A 23,337-nucleotide genomic window follows, 5' to 3' on the forward strand; every position below is an offset into this window, starting at 1 on the left:
CAGTCTCACTGTCCACACACCAACAGTATCCTGTACCTCCCATGGCACTGGATCGGGGCATACTTGCCCTCCTCTGTACACTCGGGCACAAACTCTCCAATCAGAATACCATCTGCTTTCACTTCTTCCAGCAGGACTGGACAAGGCTTGATGGCTACAGGTGTAGCTGAAATTGATCCAATTAAAAATCAAATATCATAAACTATCAAGAAAGAACAGACAGATTGAAAAACACATACATGTACAAGCTGTAGAAGGATACAAAGTGATGAGTACACTGAATAAATGAGAAAATAAATACACAAAAGAAGAAACAATGCAACAGTGAGAATTCTGCATGTGACAGATTTGTCACAAATGTGCTGAATGTTCACTTTCCTTGAACTAGGTTTAATTGGATGAATGGCTAAATGGTCTAGGAGTGCATGTATTCTGGGGATTCAAGGATTTTTACTTGACTTTTGACCCTTTCATAAGTTTATGCATTGAGTAATTCTTAAGAAATGGAGAAAAGTGTAATTTCAGTATTCAATGGTAAAACATCAGCATTTAAACCTGGTCTTTGACCCTTGACCTTATGACCCTAAAGTTCCCAAGAGAATCACTGTCAGGTAGAACATGCATGTTGTATGTACCTAGTTTCATGATGATACCTTGAATTCATTTCGAGATGTGGAGGAAGAAGTGAAATTTAGCACTTTCACTTGACCTCTGACCTTTTGAACTTTAACCAATTGGCAAGAAACCTTCCCACAGAATCTCTATTGGGTAATATATGCACATATTATATATATCAAGTTTAGAGAAAAAATACTGCAGGCATTGACTAGATGTAAGGGAAGTTGTGACATTTAGAGGAGTTGACCTTGACTTTCGACCCCTGCCCTTTTACCCGTGGCCCCCAAATTCCCTAGGTAATCACTTGCCAGTCAGAACATGCATACCATACTAAGTTTCGAGAAGAAATTGTGAAATGTAAATATTTTCACTTGACCCTTTGATTTCCTGACCCGAAACTCTCTCTGGAGAATCTTTACCTTGGGCATACACTGTGTTTCAAGAAATTACTATCGGGGCACTTGCATGGATATGGGGGAAATAGTGAAATTTTGAGCTTTTGACCTTGACCTTTGACCTTGACATGTGCATCTGACAGTCCATTGGCACAACTTTGCCCACTCATACATATACATGCCAAGTTTCATTAGGATACAGTACCTCAAACAATTTTGTAGTTATGCTGTCCACAAAATTGATTACAGATTGAAGGACATACGGATGTACGGACGGACCAACCCCCAAAATATAACGCCTCTGGCACTCCTTTGTGGAAGAGCATAAAACCCAATTGTAAACTAAATACATTTAGAATGAAGAAGACAGAATAAACAATCCACGGCACATAGCGAACATGACGAGTCTTGAATGCCTCACCCTTCAAGGACGTTTGGACAGTCCTCAAACATGATGCATTCATCTCCATTCTTAACCATGCCTTCTTCACAGAAGCATCCTGATATACACTGGAATGTACAAAACTGGGGATCTGGGTTCTCACAGCCGAAGGTTCACAAGCAGTACCACACTCCATGTACCTCTGGCCTGCCGGGCAGTCGACTGTCGGGAGAGAGAAGTACACTCAAAATATGACAATTGACCCTGAAGCTAATGGTGGATTTCTCTCATGCATCGCAAGTCAAGATAAGACTGGAAATGTCACTATGGCGACTGGTATGCCTCCGCCATAATGCATGGTTCTCATTACACATTGTAGGTCGATGTGTGGTCAATGGGTGGTGAGTTTCACATAATCGGTAAAATAGTAAAATGACAGGTTTGTCACAAATGTGTTGAATATTCACTTTCCTTGAACTAGGTTTAATTGGATGAATGGCTATATTGTTAAGAGTGCAGGTATTTGGGGATTTGAGGATTTATACTTGACTTTTGAACCTTTTATAAGTTTGTGCATTGAGTAGTTTTCAAGGTATGGAGGAGTATAATTTCAGTTTTAAATAGTATTTTTTTTTTTGTTTTTAACCCAGCCTTTGACCCTTGACGTCTGACCCCATGACCCTGAAATGCCCAAGAGGATCACTGTCAGGTAGAACTACCATAAATATGTACTAAGTTTCATGATGATGCCTTGAGCCACCTTTCGAGATATGGAGGAAGAAGTCAAAGTTAGCACTTTCTCTTGACCTTCGACATTTTGGCTAGAAACTTCTCAGAGAATTTCTACTGAGTAATACATGTATATAGGTATAAAGTTTCAAGAAACAATTTGGCAGGTCTTGCAGTAAATATGAGGAAATAGTGAAAATCTTGAGGAGTTGACTTTGACCCCCTGACCCTTGACCTATAACCCCCCAAATTCCCTAGACCAATCACTGCCAGTCAGGACATGCATATGAACTACGTTCCCTGAATATACCTTGAACCATTTGCACAAATATGGAGGAAAAGGGTGAAATCTTTAACATTTTCACTTGAACTTTGACCTCATGACCTGAGACTTTCTCTGGATAATCTTTATTTGGTAGTACAGGCAGGGTGATACGGTGCAATTAACTCACCATAAGCATTACACCTTGAAGCCCTCATATGCATAAAGTAGACAGCTTGTGTACGCAAACCACACAGGGAAGTGTTGCTGGACAATCGCAATATTGGTTACCGCTCAAAAGCCATCAAATGATTAAATCTATACAGCAAATTGAAGAAGAAACTATTCTCTAACTTGCAATGTTACTTATTTTGGGTTTCGTTGAGGATAAACCTATGCAAATAATGTCAAAACTTAGCTTCCAAAACAGAAAATTTAGTCACAAAACAAGTGTTATTTCTTCACATTTTCTTTCATTGCTCCAAAATAAAACTTTGGTATATGACTTATGGTAGTATATCAATACTGTCTTTCAAATATCTTTTCGGTATCATTTGGCGCACGGATATGTCCACAAAAAAATTGAGATCACTGTCACTTGTGACCCACATAAAATCCATAGCGTAAGCAGTACGCAGTCCGATGTATCGGTTTTCGTGCTGCATGAAACAGTAGAAGCACATTGCAGGGTTCCTCTCTTGCCCACTCACCACCCTGTGAACCGAAAACCGAAACCTGTCGCATTGCGCCGAACCTGACACTGCTGATTGGCTAAGCATGCACTGACCCAATAGAGAACGCATATGCAGGAGGATGATCTAGTTGTGCATGTGCAGTATTTTCTCTTAAATTTGGTTGTCTTTTTGCTCTTATTTTCACCTAACTACTAATTGCTCCAACATGAAACTTCGCAGGTAGTGAGTCTCAGGTATACAGACTAGCAATATGTTAATCAAATGCATATTCATGCAGGAACAGACTTATGTTCAGAAAATCTCATAACCCTTTCCCACGGTCGACTCAAACAGAAAAACACACATACGGTATCTTGAAAGATACATCAGCACTTTCGCCCAAAAATCCTATGAAGGATGATGTATCCATGTGTGTGAAGTTTCAAGGAATTTGGTGGTAAAATAAGGGAGACACTAGGAGGTGAACTTTCAAGATTTTTTTTGTCCTTCCCTCCGCACAATACTTAATGACAGTTACGAATTCAAAAGCTTTGGCCTCTTATCAGTGAGTTAATTGCACCATATCGCCGGGGCTGTATACACTAAGTTTCACAAAAATACCTGCAGGCATTGCATAGGAAAGAGGGATAGAGTAAAATATTGTGCATTTGACCTTGACCTTTGACCTTGAGTTTGTGCGCCCAAAAAATGATAGGTACAACTTTGCCCACTCATACATATACATGCCAGGTTTCATTAGGATGCTCAAACAGTATTTTAGTTAAGCTGTCCACGAAAGTGATTACAGATGGAAAGACGGATGGACGGACAGACAACTTGAAAACAAAATGCCTCCAGCGATACTTCGTGGCAGAGGTATAAAAACTGTCAACTGATTTAACAATTTACTTCTGAGATGTGAGGAAGGATTGGTGCAAGCATTATTTTCTGCTACAGAAAGGCTCTACACAAACTCTTGCAGATGTGGTCACATATCTTGCTGAATGGGTTGTTGCTTCAGATTTTTACACCAACTCAGTTTTTGTTATTATTTCCTTTAGGTAGGCCCTTATACTTTCTTGGCAACCTGTTCACTGATCTTGACCACTGGCATTACTGACTGACTGACCTTTTTAAAAAAAATACTTTTTCTGTACACAGGAAACATTGCATACAATACGTGTATGCCATTTCTCTCTTGTATATGTACGTGTATCACACGAAAGCATACAGAGATTTACCACAAAGTTCAATAAATTGAATATTTCTTGAGGGAAAAGGTCAACATGAAATGATTCCTTACGAGGGCAGATTGGTCGTCCCCTACTAGACGTCCCTTCAATCTCGATTCCAGTCTCAATGTCCACACACCAACAGTATCCTGTACTCCCATGGCACTGGATCGGGGCATACTTGCCCTCCTCTGTACACTCGGGCACAAACTCTCCAATCAGAATACCATCTGCTTTCACTTCTTCCAGCAGGACTGGACAAGGCTTGATGGCTACAGGTGTAGCTGAAATTGATCAATTAACAATCAAATATCATAAGTGATCAAGAAAAAACAGATAGATTAAGAAAAAAAAACACATACATGTAGATGGATAGACAAAGAGTTGAATAAATGAATAAATGAGAAAATAAGTACACCAATGAAGAAAACAAGAGACCCGCGGGTCACGCGCTCACCCGAGTATCGCAATTTCCTCTTCCATGCATTCTTGCACACTTTTACCTGAGAACAGGTCTGCATATGGATCCCCCCCTCCCCCCCTCTCAACTCGGGGGGGGGGGGGGGGGGGGGGCAGCCCTGGATCTGCAATTAACAAACTTGGAACTAAAGTCATCAATGTACAAACTCATGATATTAACTTTGCTTTATCATTTCTGGTTCTAGAGCAGAAGATTTTAAATATTCCTTAATGTGGGGGGAGGGGTGGGCCCCCTAGGGGCCCCCCAAGAGGGACATGGTGCCCATTTGAAGGAATTGAGATTCTATCCCGCTAGGGATGCTACCTGCTAAGTTTGGTCAAAATTCATCATGAGGTTTTCAAGAAGAAGATGAACATGTACAATTCAGGCTCCATTACAACTGTAGGACTTCTTCCCATCCCTCTCCTGGATCCCCAAGGGGGGGGGGGGGGGGGGGCACCCCTGATTCCGCCATGAACAAACTTGAAACTATGTGTGTCATCAATGTACTAACTCATAGTATCATCCAAGCCCTATCACTTCTGGTTCTAGAGAAGATTTTTAAAGGTTCCTTAATTTTAGGGGGTTTGGGCCCCCTGGGGACGCCCCAGGTAGGCCATGGTGCCCATTTGAACAAATTGAGATCCTGTCCCCCTAGGGATGCTAACTACCAAGTTTGGTGAAAATCAGACATGGCGATCTCAAAGTGAAGATGAAAATGTACAATTTAGGCCCCATTAGAACCCCTCCCCACCCCCCTCCCCTGGGTCCCAAGGGGGGCACCCCTGATTCCCCCATGAACAAACTTGAAACTACAGTCTTCAATGTACTTACTCATAGTATCATTTAAGCCCTATCACTTCTGGTTCTAGAGAAGAAGATTTTTAAAGATTCCTTAATTTTAGGGTGTTTGGGTCCCCCTGGGCCCCCCCCCCCCCCAGGTGGGCCATGGTGCCCATTTGAACAAATTGAGATCCTATCCCCCTAGGGATGCTACCTGCCAAGTTTGGTGAAAATCGGTTATGGGGTTCTCAAGAAGAAGATGAAAATGTAAAAAGTTTACGCACGACGGACAACGCACGACGGACGACGCACGACGGACGCCGGACGAAGAGCGATCGCAATAGCTCACTTGAGCCCTTGGCTCAGGTGAGCTAAAAAGCAACTTAAATAGCGAGAATTCATTCAAGACAACAATGACAAATTACACCTTTACCAAATTTGAGTGTCACACGTTGGAACAATGAATATCACATGTAGGAACAATGAATGTCTCACTGAATGGATATCAACTGTCAATAAAAACGCTCAAATAAATAGGCTAGCCTGTACGAATGCATGTTTGTGCTTATGGTTTCTTCTGACATTTTATAGTCCATAACCTGCAACATGGCCACCTCTCTGATAACTTGCACACTTCTACAAAGGCCAACCCACACAGTCCATTTATTCTCTATTCATATTGAGCACATACAGTAGCTGGCTGCAACAAACCATGTCTTGAATACAAAGAGAGAAAAATGAACTGTGTGGGTTGTTCTTGTGGGAGTGACCAAGTTTTCTCAAACAGTTTTCTACAAGGGTAGAAGAAACCCTAAACACAAACTTGCAGTCATGCAGGGTGGCCTGTTAAGTTTACCACAAATTTTGACAGATCTCATCCATTCAGTGAGACATTCATTGTTTCTTCACAATAACACTTAAACTTGGAAAAAGTACAATTTGTCATTGTTATCTTTAAGGTTCATGTGCTCAGTCGTGCATGACATATGTCAACATAATCAGGAATCAATGGAACGAGGAAGAGTTCCCTTCCCTTACCACCAACATTGGGCTCTCCATAGCTGACAATTATGAAATAGTACAACATTGTAGCTCTCCAAAGTTGGACTATCCTTTTTTTTTTCTTGTCTTTTTCTTTTTGATATGCACTGTTTTTGCATATGCTGTAATGGTGAAATGATCCATTCACACATCTACTGAGGATCACAAAGATAACATTGATAAAAATACAAAGAAGGATGATAGAAGAGGTCATAGCTCACGTGGAGGGGGAGGACATTCATCCAAGCTGGCCACACAGTCTCCTGAGCCAGGTAATCTAACCATACCATCGGGACAGAAGCATCCTTGAACACACATGGCAACACAGGCCTCAGGCTTTGGTTCCCAGCAGGTTGGCTCACAATTAGTCCCACAGGTTTTGTAGACCAGATCACCCAGACATTCAGCCGGCAGTGTATAGGTCGGTGGGTCAATTAGCACTATTCCTGGATCTTCAATAGCTAGGATCAGGTTTAGATGAAGAACAGATAACATAGATTAGTGAACCTCATTTCACAGTTTAGTTCTCATCTTGAAGTAAAATAAAACAAGCAAAACAAACCGAGTGCTTGGGCAATCTGAAAATGTCTTTGTGTGATCTGAGCCAACTTGAGTAATGTTCAGTTTTCAGGGACAAAAACAGGCAAAATACTTCATGATTAGTCATCCATACAGGTAGTTCCACCTATAGCACTGTACTCTGTATTTTGTTAGGTCAAAACATCTTGATATGCTAAGATCTCATGTATCTACTTGTATACAAAACTAAAAAATGCATGAAGACAGGCTTGGTATTGATACTTAATCCCCCCCCCCCCCCAAACAACAAAGACAAAATGAATATCATAAAAAAAAACTTACGAATGCATTTCTTCACACCATCAGCAAACTTCTTTCCCTCTGGACACTGGTTGAGAACTACAGCATGGATAGATAGCATTACAACAATTATACATAACACTTTCATCACGGTGCACGATTAACTAGAAATGTCGCTATGGCGACTGGCATGCCTCCGCCATAATGCATGATTCTCCTAATAGGTCTATAGTACAAGTGGACAATGTGTGATTACATTTTCACAAAATTGGCAAAATATTAAAATGACAAGTTTGTCACAGATGTGTTGAATGTTGACCTTCCTTGACCTAGTTTTGATTGGATGAATAGGAGAGCATGTATATGCGGATTTAAGGACTTTAACTTGACTTCGACCAATTCATTTAAAGTTTATGCATTAAGTAATTTTCAAGGTAGGGAGAAAGAGTGCAATTTCTGTATTGAATACTAAATTGTTATCATTTTCATCTGGCCTTTGACCCTAAGATTCATAAGATAATCACTGTCAGGCAGAACATGCATAACAGTAGTAAGTTTCAAGATAACTTGAGCCACTTCCGAGATATGGAGGAAAAAGCTAGTTCAGCACTTTCACTTGATCTTTGACCTTTTGATCTTTGAGGAAAAAAAAAGAAAAAAAAAAACCTTTCCAGAGAATCTCTATTAGGATATACTGTACATGCATACACCAAGTGTGAAAAAAAAAAATCCTGCTGGCATTGCATAAATATGAGGGAAATAATTAAATTTTGAAGTGTTGCCTTTGATCTTTGACCCCTGACCTTTGACCCTATCAACCCTAAATTCTCTAGATAATCACTGCCAGTCAGTACATGTACACTGTATATATACTATGTTCCATGAAGATACCTTGAACAATTTCCAAGGTACGGAGAAAAAAGTGAAGTTTTCATATCTTTACTTGACCTTTTGACCTTTGACCTCATGACCCCAAATTTTCACTAGAGAATCTAAGTTGGGTAATACATGTATACACTAAGTTTCAAGAAAATATCTTCAGGCATTGCATAGATATGGTGGAAATATTGACATTTTACATATTTGACCTTGACCTTTTGACCTTTGACCTTGAACATGTGCACCCAAAAGTTGATAGGCACAACTTCACTCCCTAATACACATACATGCCAAGTTTCATGAGGATACCTCTTAAGGTATTTCAGTTATGCTGTCCACAAAATTTATTACAGACGGACGGAAGAACGGACGGACAACCTGAAAACATAATGGCTCCGGCACCACTTCGTGGGGGAGGCATAAAAAACAAGAGACCTGCGGGTCTAGCGCTCGCCTGAGTATCGCAAGTTCACCTTTCACGCAGTCACTAATCTAAATTATTCACAGCTCTACCAAAATTTGACCAGGCATTCTCAAGTAGAAGATGAAAATGTACAATAGGGGCCCAATTTTTTTAAGATTCCTCATTTGGGGGGATTGGGGCCCCCTGGGGCCCTCTGATTGGGGCATGGTGCCCATTTCTATAAATCGAGATCCTGACCCCTAGGGATGCTACCTGCCAAGTTTGACGAAAATACACCATGAGGTTTTCGGGAAGAAGATGAAAATGTACAATTCAGGCCCCCATTTGGACCTTCCCAACCAACCAACCCCCCCCCCCCCCCCCCCCGCCCCAAGAGGGGCACCCCTGGATCTCCTATGAACAAACTTGAAACTAGGTACTCACTCATAGTATTATCTTAGCTCTATAACTTTTGATTCGAGTGAAGATTTTTAAAGATTCCTTCAGTTTGGGGGTTTGGGCCCCCCTGGGGGCCCCCTGGGTGGGACATGGTGCCCATTTTAAGAAATTGAGATCATAACCCCCTAGGGATGCTACCTGCCAAGTTTGATGAAAATGGGTCAAGGGGTTCTCAAGAAGAAGATGAAAATGTACAATTTAGGCCCAATTAGAACCCCTCCCCACCCCCCTCCCCTGGGTCCCAAGGGGGGCACCCCTGATTCTGCCATGAACAAACTTGAAACTACAGTCATCAATGTACTAACTCATAGTATTAACTTAGCTCTATCACTTCTGGTTCTAGAGAAGAAGATTTTTACAGATTCCTTAATTTTTGGGGGTTTGGGCCCCCTGGGTGGGGCATGGTGCCCATTTTAAGAAATTGAGTTCCTAACCCCCTAGGGATGCTACCTGCCAAGTTTGATGAAAATCGGTCATGGAGTTCTCAAGAAGAAGATGAAAATGTACAATTTAGGCCCAATTAGAACCCCTCCCCACCCCCCTCCCCTGGGTCCCAAGGGGGGCACCCCTGATTCTGCCATGAACAAACTTGAAACTACAGTCATCAATGTACTAACTCATAGTATTAACTTAGCTCTATCACTTCTGGTTCTAGAGAAGAAGATTTTTCACAGATTCCTTAATTTTGGGGCATTTGGCCCCCCTGGGGGCCCCCTGGGTGGGACATGGTGCCCATTTTAACAAATTGAATTTCTAACCCCCTAGGGATGTGTACCTGCCAAGTTTGGTGAAAATGGGTCAAGGAGTTCTCAAGAAGAAGATGAAAATGTACAATTTAGGCCCAATTAGAACCCCTCCCCACCCCCCTCCCCTGGGTCCCAAGGGGGGCACCCCTGATTCTGCCATGAACAAACTTGAAACTACAGTCATCAATGTACTAACTCATAGTATTAACTTAGCTCTATCACTTCTGGTTCTAGAGAAGAAGATTTTTACAGATTCCTTAATTTTGGGGGGTTTGGGCCCCCTGGGGGCCCCCTGGGTGGGGCATGGTGCCCATTTTAAGAAATTGAGTTCCTAACCCCCTAGGGATGCTACCTGCCAAGTTTGATGAAAATCGGTCATGGAGTTCTCAAGAAGAAGATGAAAATGTACAATTTAGGCCCCATTAGAACCCCTCCCCATCCCCCTCCCCTGGGTCCCAAGGGGGGCACCCCTGATTCTGCCATGAACAAACTTGAAACTACAGTCATCAATGTACTAGCTCATAGTATTAACTTAGCTCTATCACTTCTGGTTCTAGAGAAGAAGATTTTTTACAGATTCCTTAATTTTGGGGGGTTTGGGCCCCCTGGGGGCCCCCTGGGTGGTGCATGATGCCCATTTTAACAAATTGAGTTCCTAACCCCCTAGGGATGTTACCTGCCAAGTATGATGAAAAACGGTCTTGGGGTTTTCAAGAAGAAGATGAAAATGTAAAAAGTTACGCATGACGCACGACGGACGAGGGACGACGCACAACGGACGCCGCACGAAGGGCGATTGCAATAGCTCACTTGAGCCTTTGGCTCAGGTGAGCTAAAAATAGGAATCTGGCATTTCTGGAATTTTACAAATTTATATGTATGTCATATGTAGGGCCCTATGTCACTAAAGCCCCCATTTCACTGACATCTGAGGCTCATCTGATCCACAAAATGCGACACTTTTGCCTTTCCCGTGAGTTTTGATGAAATCTTTATCGGACAAGCTCCAGAAACTTGCAAAAAGACTCACCAAGGGTAATACCAATACCAATACCAGAAGAGCACCATTACCAAGGTTCAAGGTTAACTAGTTCAATGACTTTTAATTTTGGAAACTAAACACGCTGTCATAGGATGTAGGCTGGACACGCCCGACAGATGCACAATGCAAGTCTAAAACACAATGGTTTGATCCCACACATATCCAACACTAACTGGCATGCGCTGGCGAACTAAGCTCTGAGTGTACAACTCTAGGACCTTCATCATACGATCTTACCTCACTGAATCATGCCTGATATGTTTCACACTGACCTGACAGTCAACCAGTGCAAGTTGTATCATCAGACTGGTATTCTATACCCCTTGCAAGTGGCCAGAAGCAAAAGCTGTGTTTCCAACGATTGACAGATGAGTAAAAAATTTTCAGGGGTATAGGCTACAATCAATGTGCCTAAATGACAATTATCTCAGCCCCCAATTATACCGTAACAGACTGAAGGTACATGTACGATAGATGATAATGACAGAAAGCCATCACATTGAAAGTTTATCAAGTCATTCCCTCTTGCCATATGAAAACTCTTGAATACATTCTATACTATGATCCAAGTATATATCCCTAAACAATTTGTATGTCTGTGAGCAATGAACTTGCCTCTATGCTGCACATTGTAATGATATTGACAAACATTGTTCTTTATACCTTGTTTTCTTTGCTCTCTTCTGACAAACTTTAAAAAAATTGCCTTCAACACCTTTTACAGGCATGGAGACATGACAGACTGGGTAACATACACTATGACAACAAACACAAACTTAGACAAATTCAAAAATGTGCTGTGTGGAAAGCTGTTTGCTGATCAAAAACAATGATCCTCATGGACAAGGTGATACTAAGGGTTGCCAAGCATGTAGCATTACAACAGCAGCTGGCACTCTTGAGTGATTGCTTTCTTTTGTGGTGATCTTCTCTGGTTGTCTTGGTGGTTGAGGGGTCATGGGTAAACCTATGAACCCCCTCCCTCACGTTGACATTTCCCGCCATGATTCCGTAATGCGCAAAGATTTTGCCGCGCCATTTCATGCCTGTTTTCATTGTAAGTCTCCTGCATATTTTGAGACCAAATTTGTGACATTCAGGAACACCATTTTAAAGTTATGTAATGTTCTACATGTATGCATGTCAACCCAAAACACCTCAACAACTTTCGCAAAAGCAATAACAAATTTAAGGTTAAAAAAAAGAATCAAATACACCGTGTACATAAGAAATTATCAAAACAATAAAAAACAACAACAAATTTATTTTGAATGTGCTATTTTTATGCCAAAAATATTTTGATCCGTCTTGAGGAATTCTGACACAAATATTTAGCAATCCTTCAGTCTTTTGAATGGAGTCAGGAGGCAAACATCTGATTTCATGCATAAATTTCCATAATTAATTTACTAAAACTAGAAAATCAATACTTCTCTATTGTATGACCACATACATGTAATCTTGTAGTTGACATTGGGCTCTATGTTCTGGTAAAATTTTGCAGTGATGACACCATCAGTGGCCAAGATCTGAAGGGGGGGAGGGGAGGGGGTCAAAATGACATCCCGACATCCCCATATTTACCACCTTTGGTGAATGACTCATCTTCAACTTTACATGATTCAATGTAGCATACTCACGTGAGGGGTCCACAGGGATTGGAGGACCAGTCTTAAAGGCTGTGACCAATGGGAAAACAATAAAAACATGGACAGTTTAAAAACAATTTTTGTCGTGTTAAGTATCTGACACTAAATGATATCAATGACATTTTTTTTTTCTCCAAAATGAGGATATGTTTGACAGTAAAAACGGCGTGTTGGAAAGAACATCAGAATGGATGCACATCACACAAATTCCAGAAGCTTATACCAAGGTTAATATCAGTTCATTTTCATTTCAACAAATGAAATATAAGTACATGATTTTGCACTTCACAGAACCTGCCAACACAGTACATGTATCTATCATTCAATTGCAATTTCGCACAAGCATCAGGGATGAATGTTTCTGCCTCATGGCTTGAATCTGTCACGTCTGCTTGTGTAATTTTGGAAGATAACAAAATCATCAAGAAAAATTGATCAGATTGTAAATCTTGTTTTTCCAAAGTAACATGAAGTAGGCAAAAACAAGCTATAGAACACACATACACAGTTACATAAATGAAAGATATTACTCATGATTACTGCTAGGTTTGAATTTTCTTAACCTAACAGTACAGAGTAAGAAGAACTGAATATTCAAAATCAAGTGATCAAATCCATATTGGTCACAGAAGAATTCATATTTACAAATTCAGCGACGGCAAAATTTTGAAAAGAATTATCAACATATATCTGTGGCTGCACACAGTTATACCTCCTCTCTGTTGGGGGATACTACCTGGTGTAAATTGCAAAGGCAGTCCACAAGGGAAGCACTGCTTACTGTATCTCAGAAAAAAAAATCAGTTGAATTCCAGGGGGTTACACTTACATGTACAGTCTGGCTCCTCTCCTTGCACCTCTGTGCCCTGGATGACGATACCAGTACGGGGATCGGCACACCAGCATTGGTTGACACTGGTGTGGCATTGTACAACAGAATACAATCCGTCTGGGGTACACTGGGGCACAAATTGGTTATCGTTCCCTTCTGACAATTTCTTCTCCCGTTCGTGCTGACATGGTCTTGCATCTGAGTCATTAGGGAGAATAGTGTGTGAAAGCAAGAAAAAAACTTGATGGGCATTTCCACTTGAGATGAATACATCTATGGTTGTACTGGTTGCAACTTACGCAATAAAACATCAATACATACCATACTGACATATTCTACTTGTGAAATTAAACATTTACAGTAGTACATTTCTTCCAAGCAATACTTAATTTTTGAAACTATTGGAACATTGCAGAGATTCACCCACACTTTTTCCCATACAGATTCAAGTCCAAGTCCAATGATTCACTTGTGTGTGGTATAAATCAGACATCATAACATTGAGAATGAAAGGAAAGCACAGCCTAAGAAGTCTAAAGGGCCAAATAACTAAAATTGTGCAAAATATCACATGTTACAAAAGAAGCAAGGACAAGTTGCATGGGGCTGTCTCATAAGCTTGCCTCCTTTTTACTCAGCCTTGCCTGGGCCAATCAACATTGCGTGTCAATAGAGCCATCAAGTCCCTCAAAACTCAATGCTGTCATTTGGTGCTGCCTCTTAAAAGTCTTATGAATATAGGCCTACAATTATTTATCATTTGTAGATGAAACAAAAACCTAACTTTAGTGCTTCACAATAGCTGTAAGATGGGAGTGAAGGACAGAAGCAACCAATGTAAAAATGTTAATATTCAAATCAATGTTGAGTGTTTTAAATATACAAAATGTGAAGAATAATTATAACAAAATTGTTTGTAGAATAAACTGGCTACAGTTATGGCTAAATATCTAATATTTCTTCAATACAGGAAATACATTTAAGTTCACATTTGTCAAGTGAACAGCACAGGGATGAGATGACAATTTCTGCAGCCAAATTGCCCCAGGACTTGCCGAGGTCAAGGAAAAACTTGTTCTCACAGTCAAGAATTTGAAGGTGTTCCCCTTATCACTTACCGTTACCACACTCGTTGGGTTGCACACATGTGTCGCTACCCTCTGCAGATAGAATGGTGTCCCCATCACACACACACTGTGGGACACACATCTTGATACATGGCCGTTGCTCAGGGTAGTCACAGCTGAGTGGGCAGGCCGTCCCGCACGGCTCAGGGTGCTGACCCGGTGGGCATAATAGCCCTGTGCATTGGGGTTGCAACAGATCAAGTCACCAAAGACTGAAATCATTTATGAATTTAAATCAAGCTGCCAACATTCAAATATCAAAATAAGGGATGTTCCAGTGTGCAATCAGGGAGATACTTGTGCATCTCCGGCATTTCAGAGGGCTAAAATAGTGTCCCAAGTCAGAGAGCCTGTATATTCTCCTGTCAGGACATCAAGAAATACTGAAATATAATTCAATAGGAAGCATCTTGTCGAATAAGGGAAATGTAGTAACAGCTCTGACAAGGAAACACTAAATACATTTTCTAGCAAAACATTAACAAACGCTCTTGTTCAATTTCCAAAATAGTCTCCATACATAACTACAGTATAAGAAATAAAATTAATATTGCCCATGCATCTGCTGTCCAGGTAAAACATGCACTCCCTGTGTGTATCCATTGTAAGTATATCTCCCATGTTGGCTAAAGTCTCTTCATGTATGACTGTGCACACTAAGATTAATCACAGGAAATGATAGTTAGTAATATTTCCTTTGTACATAAACATTATCTTTTTGTTCATTTTTAAAGGTGTCAGAAATACATGCATCCTTTAATGCAGTCTCAGCCATATATGAACACATACCATTGTTACCACCTTCTTCAGCATCACATTCATTTGGGGCCACACATCGGTCACTGCGGTCAGCAGCCAGGATTTTGCCATCGGTACAAAAGCACCCAGAAACACACTGCCGTGTGCATGGTCTTTGCTTCGGCTGGTCACAACTCAATGGACAGGCTGTGCCACAGGAGTCATATTCCATGCCCTCTGGACAACGGCTCTCCAGAGGACCCGGTGGTCCTGGGTATGAAAAAAACAACAACAATAAAAACAAGAAAACAAAGAAATAAGCCATACACTAGCTAGCATATTATTGGATCATCTTGGAAGTTCCAGCTTCTTGTGCACTGCTATAAACAACATGTATATCTGAATAGCAATAAAATGTCTGATGTACTTCAATAGTCTGCATTATAGTGACAATGCAGTACAATGAGGATTCAACACTAAGCTTATCAACATTTCCCATCCTTCCAGGATCTCAAAAGTTACAATCTATGCCATCCACCTGGATATAACACAGATCTCAATGCTTCGTTTTCAGTCTATATGGATAGCTTCGTACATTGGGGAAAGCCATAGTCAGGCATTTCGGTTGCCATGCTCACAATATTTCAGCATTTAAATGTGTTAGTTCATCAGCTTTGCTCTATAAAAGGAGGAGTCTAGTCTATTATCCCATATCAAAGATTGCCAATACAGACTGTACATCGTGTAATGCTAACATCTGAAAGATCGATATCAAGTTTCTCTACCTTCTACACTGTATCTCCAAGAGATGATACGACTGTACAAACATGACATAGACTTTATATGACACCTAGATAGATGCTTGTCATTTGATTGGTTGTTTGCCATTGATCATTCATCCCTTTTTTGCTATTACGTCATCACTTGTGCAATTGTGGCTTCATTTACTGTGCAATCTTGGATCCATATGATTTGCTCAATTGCGCGCAAGCCGAGACCTCCGCACACTACGCATGTACACGTAAAACGCTTGTATTTGCAGTGTGTATGCGACAGCACGCTAGCATAAAAGCACTCAGTGAGCACACTCTCCATCTAGATGCTGCACACTCTCTCGTTTGTGAATTCATAAAACATCACATGACAAGGATCTATTTTAGGTGTTATATACTCAAAACGTTAAATAAATGTTTTTTATTCAGGCAATGGACAGAATATTTCACTCGGAGAAAGAGGAAATTATTGGTCAATTCAACAGGGCTGCGCCGCATTGAATGGATCATTTGATCTTTCACCTCATGAAATATTCTGTCCATTGCACTCATAAACATTTATTTGTATAATAGTTCTGAATAAAATGCAAACTCGGATGAAGCTTACCAGGGATGATTGATGGGGTGCAGTGGTAGCCACAGCTGCTGACACAGCACTTCTCTGTGTCCGAGCACTGTCCATCATGGGTACACAATTGGTTTTCACAGAAGCCTGCAGCCTCTACAGATGGACATTGTCCAGCATGGATGGGAGGTGGTGGAGGTGGTGGCTCTGGAGTTAAAAGGAAAGAGAGGTGCCACAAAATTCCTCAGAGCTCAGCCTTGACTGAGGTTTGTAAGACTGCCCCTTTAAATATCATGCACCATGGCTTGGAGGGTTTACATGTTGACAACACACTCCCCTGTATGGTAGACAATGAACTTAGTGCAGAATGATGTAAAGGGTCTTGAAAAGTGAAAAAGTGAAAAATACATTGTAGGTATAAATCTGGGCACAACTCTCATGTCATAAGACTAAATGGTGTAACACTCAGATGAAGAGAGTCACTGCAGGTCTGTAGCCAACATGCAATAGTCATGCCTGAAGAGTAGAGGGATGGAATGCTTGGGGTGTGCTCCCCACCCTCCTCCTGAGAGGTACTGACCCTTATGTATAGCCGGTGTGCAGTGATACCCACAGATACTCCCACAACACTTCTCAGTGAGGGCGCATTCGCTGTCATGGCTGCAGAAGGGGCTCAGGCAGTGCCCCACTGCAGACGCTGTGGGACACTCACCGACATGGAATGGAGGATTTACTGGGAAGAGGGGAAGGTCTGAATGACAGGTGCAGGGGGAAGAAAATGTACATGGTAGCTGAAGGTGAGGTACAGACTACATGATGCGTCTTGGTCCCTTTAGAAATTATAGTGGATTAACAACTTACATCTGGATTCTTCTTTTGTTTGTTTGTTTTTCTAGAACTATATTTGACAGTCCTGATGAGGTTTGCTGAGAATCTTTCTTCAGGAGACTTGTTACAAGAACTCACAAGAATTTTCTTTCCCTCTCTTTTTTACGAACCCACTTACAAAAAAACATATGTACAAATGTATGTACAGTAACCTCTCAAACTGAATTTACACAGCTCATTTTGCCACACACCGAGTACCACAAATTCTATATAAAGTACTTGTTGTCATGGGCCCTGTTTCATAAAACTTGTCATCAGTGATAACTGCCACATTTCTATGACAAATTTGCTCTATAAAGCCAATCAGATGTAAGGATTTCAGTAGCTTGTCACATCTATGACACTGATGACAAGTTTTACGAAACGGGCCCCAGATGAGTGTTTGGAAAAACAACAACATAATAATAATAATAATGGAATTTTTACAGCGCATATAGCAAATGAATGTTCCCTATGTGCTTTACAAAAATAATAATAATGGAAACATGAATCAAAGTCTGTTAACCTATTGAGGACAAACTGATTCTGCTATTACATGCTATTCCCAGACACCCGCCTGAGTATATTTGAGACTACAGCTATAATCTTCAATGGGTTAGAAGGACTAACCCATTGAAAACAAAAAAACAAAACATATAAACAAGCAAACAAACAAACAAACAAACAAACAAACAAACAAAACGATAGAGATTTGATCTCTGGGAGATGACATGTTACCAGTTAAACCCAGAACAAACAAATTATGCCAGAACATCACAAAGTAAAACAAAAAAGAAGCATTTTCAAGTGAACTCGAAAATGTTTTGTTTCTGGACCCTTTCTTGTAGAGTTATGAAGTTAATTTTCCTAAAATTAAGTATTGATACTAAATATTAGGGTACAAAAATTTTATGGTCTACAAGAAAAAGCCCAGAAACAAATTTACAAGTTCACTTGAAAATGCAGCCATTTTTATATACTGTTGATAGGAGAATTCAAAATTAGCAGAATTCGAATTGTGTATGAAAGTGAACAAAAGATCTCATATGAAAAAAACAAACAAACATTGCAGCTACGTAGGTGTAGCAGTAGCCATGATATTTCAACATTAGCATGAATGCAATGTTGTAATGAGTATGCCGAGTCTCAGCTTATTCTGAAAACCCCTTTATAATGTTTTCATCATGGTGATAAAAATATCTCCTTTTTGTTTCATGGACAATACAGAATGACCCAGTTCACTTAACCCTAAAGGGCCCGGGCTTTTTTGGCTATGCTCAGACCGGGGGGAGGAATGGATTCACGCCAAATATTTCGCGAGGTTTTTATCTTCGCAAATTTATCGCGAGTCAGGTGCTGTTCGCGAAACCAAAGTCACGCGAAAATATTAACTCTGATCCCGATGTGGATGTGATGTACGCATGTACATTTCTCCATTCAGTACAGGACTCCGCGATCGCGAATTTAACCACTCGCGAAATATATGGCGTATTCAGTACATGCACCAATCTTCTGATTACTGGACGGCATCATGTCCACTAGACGAGAATCGCCAGACAGCCACTGCTGGTTCTTATCCCTTATAGTAGCATGGTAGTGCATATTTTTTTTTCCCCCGAATTATTCTTGCTTTGCATTGTTTCTCTCTCAGAAAGCGCGGTCAGACTGGCAAAAGATCGCAAAGTTTAAGATCGCGATCTTTAAAACCCAACGTTTTGCCAGTGTGACCGGAAACTTCCCGCAAAACTTCCAACTCCAACAAGGGATATTTCCCTCACGCCCGGCACACTTCTTGTTCTGTTTGCGGGCGGTGTCTCTGAAGCGCGAGGCCATTGCCATGTACAGATGTGCATTGTTACGTCACAATCACTAAAGGCGTCTTCCTTGTGCACACGTACCAATGACCTAAACTAACTTCTCGATCTTTTGCCAGACTGACCACGCCTAAACAGATAGAGCACCATTCCACTCACCTGTCAGGACTGCAGTGGAGCAGCGCAAGCCACAGGAACTCACACAACACTTCTGGTCTGCAGGACAGTCCATGTCTGCCATGCACAGTGTTCCATCACAGTTTGCTGGGCCATCCTTTGGGCAGGTACCAAAGTGATTTTTGGGTGGAATAACCATTGGAGGCTCTGAGACGAAGGAGTGAAAAAGGGAGGGTGGGATAAAGGTCACACCTGCAATTTGTACACTGTACATTTCCTTTACCTGTTGAGGATGGACTGATTTTGCTACAACATGCATTTCCCATAGACACCTGCCGAGTATAATCCGGACTCGTCTTAAATGGGTTACTGAAATTATGCTATTAAAAAGTAAAATACCAAATAAATAGAGCAACAACATCTGTTTCATCAGTTTCAGATATACTTGTAGATGATATTGGAAGTATATGTCTATCATTGCCAATTCCCCTACAAATGCAGGGTCCCAAGGTTATATATGCAGGCAAGCATTAAATTTCAGTATACCCAACTGTGCCTGTGTGAAGTGTGTACATACAATAATGTATATGTATGCATGAACTAATGTTAATGTGCATTTTGGAATGGGTAGCAGAAATCCTGCAATCTCATTGGTCGAGAGTTGTGTGTTGATTTTTACCGGCAGCATGCTACCTCACAGGGGACAGCCACTGTAAGCATATTATTGCCCACTTGTCGCAAGAGTTCGCCCACTAACGCAAGTCCTCCTGCACTTAGTAATAGACGCCTCCTGGCTAAAAAAACATGCATCCTATCATCACTGGATATGCAATTTTGAAGGAATAAATGCATGGTTTTTGTTTATGGCAAGCTAAAGAAATTTACCCAATAAATTCACCATTGGGTAACATATTCAAGAAATAAATTTCTGGCAAGAAAATTGTCCCCTATTCTAGATAATAGATGACGAGCATGTCTTTTCGTGCATCAGTAGGAATAGTGTGCATGCAGTAACTGTGAAATTGAGCCTAAACACACTAGGCATCTCTTTCTAAGTTGAGATTTCCATAGTTACCTTATGCACACAATTCTGACTGACACTATAAGACCTGTGTGTCAAATTTGCCTAATGTTAGTGATGAATACCTATTTGAAGATCAGTGGAGGGCAGTTGCCAGGTGAAGTCAGTCATACACTTGTATTGTACATGTGTAGATCATGCAGAAATGTATATTACACACTCTGGCCACAGTGGAAGTTGAATCTACAACTTGTATAATTTTCACGTATATTGATGAAGCATATGCCTTCTTCTGTGTACATCCATCCATACATAATACATATGACACAACTTGAACAATTTCCCTCTAGAGGTTACTCATTGTGTCTCTGCAGGTCAATATTTGAAATTTGAATAATTAAATCTAATTTTCATGGCCATTAGAATCTCTCAAAGGGTTAAAGAGGTCTCAATATGGCATGCAGAAATGCAAGGAAGACAGTGGACTTACGAATTTGGAGGGCAGGCATACAGTATTTACTCCCAGAGTCACAGCCTGAGCAGCATTTCTGATCTCCAGCACAGTCAGAGTCACTCCTGCAGGCAACGCCCCCACATTGTGGTCCTGCACCCATCTGTGAAGGGCACATACCAACGTGAGGCTCCCCAGTACCCTCACCAGGTCCAAGAGGATCTGACCATGCATTGGCAGGGTATACAGAAACAGATAGCATGATAACACATGAATATAGGAATAGCCTGTCAAAACTAGAACATTAAGTCAATTTTTCCAAACTCTCTTTGTGAGACCATTGAAGGACAAAAAATGAAGTGCCAAATCTTTAGAAGACAGCATAAATGGTCCAACAGGAAAACATAATCAGTACTGGACATATACATGTACAAAGTAAGAAGCAACAACTCCAATCAATATCTAGAGTTGTTATCTGCTGAATAAACTTCACTTGTCTCAGAAGCTAAAGGAGTTACATGAAATCTTCTTCTTTCCTAGAGCATAGTTTAAATATGTCTTTGAATGAAAAAAAAAAAAGATACTTGGGCCACTCTACATATAAGAAAGTAATGACTTCAGTTAAATCTAAACACACTAACAGTATCAACATGATTAATGGCTTAACATGTCAAAACAACATCTCTCAGGATTATTTCTTCAGAAAACAACCACAGATAAAAATTGACTAAAATTATGTTTTTCAATGTCTACTAGAAAAATTATCTGTGCTACTTCTTTTCATTTGTTTTGCTCTTTTTTTTTTTCTTTTTTTTTTTTTTTGGGGGGGGGGGGGGGGGGGGGGGGTCACTTCCAGACATTTTGAAGATGCAAAATGAGAGACTAAGAGTGAATTCTTTTTCTTCCTTTTCTTTTTAACCCTTTCCGTGACCTGGTGACCTGCATATTAAGTCTGTTGGCACTGTAGAACTCAATATGGAACGTGTTAAATGTGAGTGTGTGTGTGTGTGTGTGTATGTGTGTGTTTCTCTCTCTCTTTCTCTCTCTTAGCACAGCTCTACTCACCTGTTGGGATGGGTGGAATAATTGGAGGCTCTGAGACAAAGGAATGAAAAAGGGAAGATGGGAGAAAGGTTACCTCTATTCCAACATAAAAAGATATATTTTCTTGATGAATTAATGCTCAGAAATCAAATTACACTCAGAATCAACATCTGTTTCACATTTTTAGTCAGGGTTGATTGGGAATTAAACACAAACATGTATAGGATCTTCATATGTCTATTCTTGGCAATTCCTCTAGAAATTCAAGGTCTCAAGGTTACACACACAGGCAAGCATCAAATTTCTGTCTGCCTCACTGTGCATCGTCATATTTGATGAAAACCTAATTGACGAATAGTCAAGGGCTCATACAGCTGTATACAGTACATTGTATAATGTAGACATGTGCTTTGTATGATTGAATGAAAACACAGTGATGACTGATAGAACTAACAAGTGAAGATCAGACTTGGGATTGCACTACCTGGAAACTTTGCCATAGGTAATAAATGGACGTCTGGTATAAGAAAGTGGACAAACGTGGTGTATACCCAATTTTTGTTCATGTTCATGCCTGACATACAATGTACAGCCTGTATGTGCAGTAAATGCCACACTTGTCCTGTGTATTCACAACACGAACAATCTTCTTTTCAAAATTAGTAATTGAATGATTAGTCTTGAATAATGAATGGTTAAATTTGACTTCCATGGTCACTAGAATATCTCTCAAAGGGTTACGGAGGCCTCGGATCAATATGGCATGCATACATGCAAGGAAGACAGTGGACTTACGAATTTGGAGGGCAGGCATACAATATTTACTCCCAGAGTCACAGCCTGAGCAGCATTTCTGATTTCCAGCACAGTCAGAGTCACTCCTGCAGGCAAAGCCCCCACATTGTGGTCCTGCACCCATCTGTGAAGGGCACATACCAACGTGAGGCTCCCCAGTACCCTCACCAGGTCCAAGAGGATCTGACCATGCATTGGCAGAGTATACAGAAACAGATAGCATGAAAACACATGAATATAGGAATAGCCTGTCAAAACTAGAACATTAAGTCAATTTTTCCAAACTCTCTTTGTGAGACCATTGAAGGACAAAAAATGAAGTACCAAATCTTTAGAAGCCAGCATAAATGGTCCAACAGGAAAACATAATCAGTACTGGACAAATACATGTAAGAAGCAACAACTCCAATCAATATCTAGAGTTGTTATTTCCTGAATAAACTTCACTTGTCTCGGAAGGAAAGAAGTTACATGAAATCTTTAATTTCCTAGAGCATGGTTGAAATATGTCTTTTAATGAACTAGAAATGTCGCTATGGTGACTGGTATACCTCCACCATAATGCATGGTTCTCCTAATAGGTCTATAGTACATTTTGTGTTGAATGTTCACTTTATTTG

General features: G+C 40.6%; 1 protein-coding gene across 1 annotated transcript in view; it reads right to left on the minus strand.

Moving 5' to 3' along the window:
* Window positions 1–5: 5 nt before the first annotated feature.
* LOC139738185 (uncharacterized) overlaps window positions 6–23,337 on the minus strand; it is a 37,530-nt gene continuing 14,198 nt past the window's right edge. Inside the window, exons 6-19 of the mRNA XM_071648843.1 lie at window positions 22,718–22,900; window positions 21,944–21,973; window positions 20,918–21,100; window positions 19,449–19,613; window positions 16,651–16,815; window positions 15,322–15,540; window positions 14,524–14,706; window positions 13,403–13,603; window positions 12,565–12,603; window positions 7,438–7,494; window positions 6,798–7,037; window positions 4,364–4,576; window positions 1,435–1,617; window positions 6–166 (exon numbers count right to left, since the gene is read on the minus strand). Of these exons, the coding sequence (XP_071504944.1) occupies window positions 6–166; window positions 1,435–1,617; window positions 4,364–4,576; window positions 6,798–7,037; window positions 7,438–7,494; window positions 12,565–12,603; window positions 13,403–13,603; window positions 14,524–14,706; window positions 15,322–15,540; window positions 16,651–16,815; window positions 19,449–19,613; window positions 20,918–21,100; window positions 21,944–21,973; window positions 22,718–22,900 (2,222 nt within the window). The remainder of the gene's footprint in view (window positions 167–1,434; window positions 1,618–4,363; window positions 4,577–6,797; window positions 7,038–7,437; window positions 7,495–12,564; window positions 12,604–13,402; window positions 13,604–14,523; window positions 14,707–15,321; window positions 15,541–16,650; window positions 16,816–19,448; window positions 19,614–20,917; window positions 21,101–21,943; window positions 21,974–22,717; window positions 22,901–23,337) is intronic.

Source organism: Diadema antillarum, unplaced genomic scaffold, assembly GCF_040938485.1.
Source record: "Diadema antillarum isolate AM-2024a unplaced genomic scaffold, OU_Dant_1.0 seq00000728_RagTag, whole genome shotgun sequence".
NCBI lineage: Eukaryota > Metazoa > Echinodermata > Echinoidea > Diadematoida > Diadematidae > Diadema > Diadema antillarum.